At 35.8% G+C, this 6,997-nt stretch overlaps 1 protein-coding gene across 1 annotated transcript; it reads left to right on the top strand.

Moving 5' to 3' along the window:
* The first annotated feature begins 525 nt into the window (after positions 1 to 525).
* On the top strand, positions 526 to 5,826 carry LOC137645215 (uncharacterized). The gene has a single exon (XM_068378061.1). The coding sequence runs from the start codon at positions 526 to 528 to the stop codon at positions 5,824 to 5,826; it is 5,301 nt and encodes a 1,766-aa protein (XP_068234162.1).
* The last annotated feature ends 1,171 nt before the right edge of the window (positions 5,827 to 6,997 follow it).

Genomic DNA, 6,997 nt, shown 5'->3' with positions numbered 1-6,997 from the left:
GCTGTAATTTCATTGGGGTAGTTGCGTCCGATTCTGTTCATACCTGAAATCTTAAGATTTCCTCTTGTTCACTATTTCAGATGTGTGTATACTTTCGGATTCATTTCATTGGCCTCCAGATGATGCAGCCCATGTACTCACTTTCTATCCTTATGGTTCACGTCAAGTGTTTGTCATTCAGAAGTTTATTTTTGGTTCGAGTATATACATTACAATTAAATTCATTGTAACTTATACTTTATTATTTACTATACCCTATATTAACTTATAAATTTAATGAGTTACCTTATCATTAAATCTGTATAAAAACCTCATTTTTATACATGGCGACCGTGACAGGATCTGGAAGTTGAGTGGGTGGCTGTGTTTCCCGGAGGTAGGTTTAGGGTCCATGGTAATAATTTACATAAAAATTACTTAAAGTTATTTTTTGTGATTACTGTTTATACACTTCTTCTTGTATTAGTACTGCTATTTATTGTTTTACTGTGGTCTGTTGTTTTTGTTACTTATATATTAGTCAAGATGACTGAACTGAAGAGATTAATAACTTCTCGGAAGTTTGTAAGAAAGTCTGTTACGGAGTCTTTTAATCAACGTGATCAGTTCATCTTACTTGAAGCTTCAGATAAGCTAGCACTTGAGTCTAAGTTGACTGACAACATGGCACGTTTGAAGGATTTGGATCTTCAAATACAGGGTATTAAATGGAGTTCTGAAGAAAACGAAAGTGAACTAATGGAAGAATTGGAGGCCTGTGAAAATTATCAAGACAAACTACGTTCGTCTTTATTTAAGCTCCAATCGCCTGTACCGACTACACCATCACCCCCTACTCCAGCTCTTCCCCTTTTGAAGAGACCAACAGCTCCTTTACTTCGATACTCTGGTCAAGAGAACGAAGATCTAACCAAATTTCTATCTCAGTTTGAGGCAGTTATAAACAGGTATGAATACTCTGACTACGAAAAGCTTTTGCTCCTAAAGCAGCAGATAACTGGAAGAGCCTCGGTTTTGATAGATTCCTTGGAGTCTCATAACCAAGGATATAGTAAAGCAAAGGAGCTCTTAGAAAAGGCACTTGCTTCTCCAGACGTTCAGAAATTCAGCACCATCAAGCAGCTATCTGAGCTAAACTTGGACAAATGTGATGACCCATTTGAATATGTATCCAAAGTTAAAGGTATAATAGAGAATGTCCGTAAGTTGAATATTTCTATTGATTATATTTTGCAATACTTTGTGTGGACAGGTTTGAATGAAAAGTTCAGGGAATTACTGATAAATATTACTATCCATACATGGCCTTCAATTGAAGAGATTAGTGATAATTTCTTCACTGCCTGCACAAGATACAGTCACCATAAGAAGAAAGTGAAAGTAACAGATCATTCTGTGGATATGGCAATAAATGTGAACTTCACACCAGAGGGAACTAGTGGAGCTACTGCAAAATGTTATCCATGCTCCTTGTGTAGCACAGTCCAAGAAAAGGCTAGCCATAACATCAGAGATTGTACAAACTTTATTTCTCCTGTTTCCAAAGTCGAGAAATTGAAGAGTATCGATGGATGTACTAGATGTGGCCTGGCATCACATTCTACTGAAAAGTGCAGATACAAATTTAGATATCGGTGTGCAAATTGCAAAGGTTTTCATTGGAATTACTTGTGCACTCATCCAGGGGAAAATCAATCCAATGACATTAGTCAAAAGAATCTGGACCTTAACAAGAAAAAGTTCCATGAAAAAAACAAGGACAAGAAAGACCCAAAGGCTAAAAATCCTACGGAAAGATCCCAGAATAACATTACTACTATTACAGAGGCTTTGAAGAACTCAAGTGAGGGAGATATGATTCTTCCAACCTTCACGTGTAACATAAGTGGATCCAATGTGCGTTGTATGAAAGACAGTGGATGTCAATCCAATTTTATATCTGAAGAGTTGGCCAGCAAATTGAATCTACCAGTCATACGGGAGAGTATTAAACTTACTATGAATGGTATCAATGTCCCTAGAAGTTATGATACCAAAATTGTTGAGGTGGAAATGAAATTTGACAGGGATTCAAGAGTCATTTATGCATTGTGCCTTCCAAATATAAATATTACTTTGAATCTTCCCAAGTTGAACAGAGTTGTGAATGGATTTCTGTCAAAAGGATATAAATTGGCAGATACAAGACTTTTGGATGGTTCAAAAGATATTTCTGATATACAGCTTATTTTGGGATCAAAATCCAGCTATTGCATACCTGAGACTGAAATTGTATTCGGAGAGAAATCTATATATTCAAGAACTCCTCATGGTGTAGTGTTAAAGGGAGCAACCGAGACTATTTTACATGATCTGCCTTATTTACCATATGCCCCTGAAGTCTCGTCGTCTTCCTACATTTCGATAACTAATAGAACCCCAGACTACCTGCCTTCAGAAGAAGCTAAGTTTTATCAAACCTCTAATATAGATTTTGGTAAAATCGAGATTAGAAATGAATCATTTGTTTTGGAAGGAGAGGATGATGAAGTCAGTGGGTTAGTTGATATTGAAAAGGATGTACTTGATTCTGTTTGTGACGAAGCATTGTGTAGAGAGACTTCAATATACTCTGAAACTGTTGAAATCCATACTCAGTTGGTCAATTACGTTTTAGAGAAAACTACAAGGAATAGTGAAGGGAGGCTGGTAATGCCATTACTCTGGAACCCTAGAGTTTCTCACCTTTTGGGACATAACTTCAATATATCAGAGAAAATACTGTCAGGCTTGCAAAGAGAATTTCAAGGAAATTTAGATGATAAACTGAAGCAGATAAATGTGGTATTTAAAGAGCAAGCAGATGCTGGTATAATTGAGAGAATTGAAAATCTTGATAAATTCAAGAAGGAGCATCCAGAGTCCAGTTTCATGCCTTTTATGGGCATTTTTAAGCCTGATCGTGAGACCACAAAATGTAGGGTTGTGTTCCTATCCAATTTGAGTGACAAAGGAAGTATGAATCACAATCAAACTATGCATGCAGGTCCCACATTAAATCAGAAACTCTCCACTTCCATTATTAATTTGAGGTTCGGAAGCAAATTGTGTTGCTTTGATATAAAGAAGGCATTCTACAATATAGGTCTTGAGGAAGCCGACCAAAATCGCCTTTGTTTTTTATGGTTTAGAAATCTTGAAGATGGAGATTTTTCAATTATTGGCTATAAGAATAGTAGACTTCCTTTTGGACTTAGATGTTCACCTGCATTATTAATGCTTGGGTTATACAAGATATTGATACTGGATTCTACCAATGATTCTTTTCAATTGATGAAACTCAAGAGAACCATTTATCAGTTGTCTTATATGGACAACTGTGCATTAACGGCAGAAACGTCTGAGTGTTTGTTGTGGATGTATACAATGTTGGAGGATATTTTCAGTCCTTATAAGTTTTCACTTCAGCAGTTTTTATCAAATGACATGTCATTACAGAAAAAAATTGACAAAATTCAGGAAACAGAGGCTCCGACAAAAAGTAAACTGCTGGGACTTGAGTGGGATCGAATGAGTGATACCTTGTCTACAAAACCCATACAACTGGATATAAATTCATCAACAAAAAGACAAGTTTTATCTACTATAGCTTCACAGTTCGATCTTCTTAATTTCAATGGACCTATACTGAATCGAGCCAGATTGTTTCTACACAGATTGCAGTGTAGACCAGAACTAGATTGGGATGAAAAGCTTACTGCTCCTTTGATCAATGAATGGAAGAATATCTGCAAGCAGGCCAATTCTGCACCTTCTGTAGATTTTCCACGGAATTTTGGTGCTCGTACTGACAAATATAAATTGGTTGGGTTTGCTGATAGTAGTAAGGTTCTGTTTGGCGCTGCAGTGTATCTGTATAACATAAATACAAATAAAATCTACTTTATTTTAGCAAGAAATAAACTGGTGAGTAAACAATTGGAGTCAAAATCCATACCAAGCTTGGAATTACAAGCTCTTGCTTTAACTCTAGAAACTGTAAAGGATTTGAAGAATGAACTTTCAGGATTTGGTTGCATTGATCCTATTGAGATAGTTGGATGCGAGGTCTACTCTGACAGTTTGGTGGTACTGACCTGGCTGCAGTCTTACGCCTTGAAACTTGACAAACTACAAAAAAAGCAACCCTTTATACTCAATAGGTTAGAGTATATTAATAAGATGTGTGAGGATTCATGTATGAGATTTTCTTTTGTATCTGGAGAAGATAATCCAGCAGACTGCATCACCAGACCTTTATCCTTTAGGCAGCTAATAAAAACTAACTATATAACTGGTCCTAAGTTCATTACAGAGAGCAAAAGCAATGTGATCTGTAGTGACAGCACATTGTCTTTCATCATACCTGGATTATTTGAATCTAAACGAGTGCAGAAAGTGGAGACAAATTGTGGTAGTGCTTGTTCACCTCATGTGGGCTCGGAACATCTTTTCCCTTTTAACAGGGTTTCTAGTTTTGAGAAGGCTGTGAGAGTGCATGCGGTGGTGCTCAGGTTCTGCAGCGTTTTGAAATCTAAGTTTAGAAGTAAAAATCCAGCTATAGATCATTTTGAAGTTGAAGATGAAGGTTTTAACTTTTATGATGAAGCTTGTAGGCAGATTATAATCAGGGATCAACATGTTCACTTCCCAGATGTCTTTGATTATTTTCACTCAAAACAGAAGCAGTTGAAGAATCTTCCTAACATTGTTGCACAGTTGAACTTGTTTCTTGATTCGGATGGCATGGTGAGGGTAAAAAGTAAATGCCGAAGATTGAAGGAAGTCCAACATCTTAACAAATTCAACTATCCTTTACTACTATCGAAGGACAGTATGTTGGTTCCTCTGATTATAAGGGAATTGCACGTGAAGCTCTCACATGCTGGTTGTTATCCTTTGTTGGCGGAACTTAGAAGAAACTTTTGGATTACCCATATATACTCGGCTGTGAAGAAAGTTCTGTCAAACTGCATTACTTGTAAGAGATTAAATGAGAGGGTAATCAAATTAAATCAAAGTCATTACCCAGAGTTCAGGATTAATCCTGAAAACATACCGTACAGACAGATTTTCATTGATCATATGGGTCCATTTAAAATAAAGAATGATCAAGGAAATACTGTCAAGGTATGGCTGTTATGTATTACATGTCTGTGGTCCCGGGCTATTAACTTGAAAATTTGTATGGATTTAACTTCAGAGGAATTTATTAGAGCATTACAACTTCATACATATGAATTTGGTATTCCTTCCTTATGTCTGTCTGATTTGGGATCGCAATTCGTTGCTGGTGCAAATCAGATCTCTAGTTTCTTGAGCGATTACGAGACAAATGCATATTTACAGGAACATGGAATTAAATCCTTTAAATTTGAGCAATATTACAAAGGATGTAATCAACTCGGCTCGTTAGTAGAGTCTTGTGTGAAACTAACCAAGCGCTTATTATTTGGAGCAATGCGCAATAATATTCTTCCCCTTCGGGATTTTGATTTTATTGTTCACAAAACTAAACATTTGGTGAACAGAAGGCCAATTTCATTTAAAGAGTCTCTTAGGGACTCTTCAGGAGAGAGCATTCCAGAAATCATTACCCCAGAGATGTTGATTCATGGCAGAGAATTGGTTTCCATCAATATAATCCCTCAACTACAAGGCCCAACAGATGCCGATCCAGAATTCAATGCAGATCAGATTCCTTCATCATTACTGAAACTGAAAAATGTACGACATAATCTTATTAAAATATACAATGAAGAATTTGTTGGGAATCTGATATATCAAGCCGTAAATAAAAAAGACTGATACAAGCCCGTTCAACATAAAGAACTTAAAGTTGGAGATATAGTACTTTTGAAGGAACCCTTAGCTAAACCCTGTAATTATCCAATGGGACGCATTAAGGAAATTGTAAAAAATATAAACAATAAAGTTACGGCTGTGAAAGTCTTTAAAGGGAAAACTGGAGAAATATTAAATCGGCACTCTAGTTCTATAATTCCTCTTTTGTCAGTCCCAAGCGATGATGAGAAGCAAGGTGTACCAGACACTAAGAATGTTCATATTGTATCATCACGTCCTAAAAGAAAAGCAGCTATACAGGGGGCTGCCAAAATTCACCAAATTTTGGCTGAATCTGATTAGGGATTTTTCATTACTGTTAATATTGTTTTATTTGGATTCCTTGGGTTGGTTTTTAATTTTGGGTAATTCTCGTGTAAATACATTTACATTACATACTTTTGATTTCATACTAAATCAAAATCTCTCCCCTGGAGTGTAGAAAAATATGTATTTTTCTTTTAATTTTACTAGATATTAAAGAAAAAATATACATTATCACTACGGCATCAGTATTAAAGTACTTTACCTCTGTAATTACTTAATTAGTCAATTCTAAAGTTAACGTAAATTTTATAAATAGCTTTTCTCGCCTAATCCTTTTAAATGGTTACTGCCGTAAACAAACCACCAATTTTAATGCGGAAAATGTTTTCTTGGTTTACTGAGTGATGGAGAACCGGATAGTACCTGTCAAAAAGAGTAGCTGTCAAGAACTTGAACAGCAGCAGTCGACAGTAGAAGTTCCAGTCATACTTACAGTGGATTAATCTTTGAAGTTATTTAGTGACCTATGGATCTTATCATTTGCATCACGATCATGTGTCACACAAATATGGAATAATTCTTACAAAATACCATTGGACCCGGACCTGCCAAAGAAGAACCCGCCTACCTATCTCCTAAATTACACTATAAACAGGGTAAGAGAAAAGCTATTTTTTCTTTGTTTTAAACTGTCCAGATCTTGATTTTTATTCCTGCAGCTTTAATCGATGCTTGTGTGATAAGTGTTATTACTTATATTTACCCAAATTATACGTACCATACCTATACAGTACTTACATTACATACTTATTTATACTTATAGTTACTTTGTTTGTATTTCATTAATCAATTTATTATTTAATTGTAT

The sequence above is a fragment of the Palaemon carinicauda genome, chromosome 1 (assembly GCF_036898095.1).
Source record: "Palaemon carinicauda isolate YSFRI2023 chromosome 1, ASM3689809v2, whole genome shotgun sequence".
Taxonomy (NCBI): Eukaryota; Metazoa; Arthropoda; class Malacostraca; order Decapoda; family Palaemonidae; genus Palaemon; species Palaemon carinicauda.
This window is presented reverse-complemented; position numbering and strand designations above follow the sequence as displayed.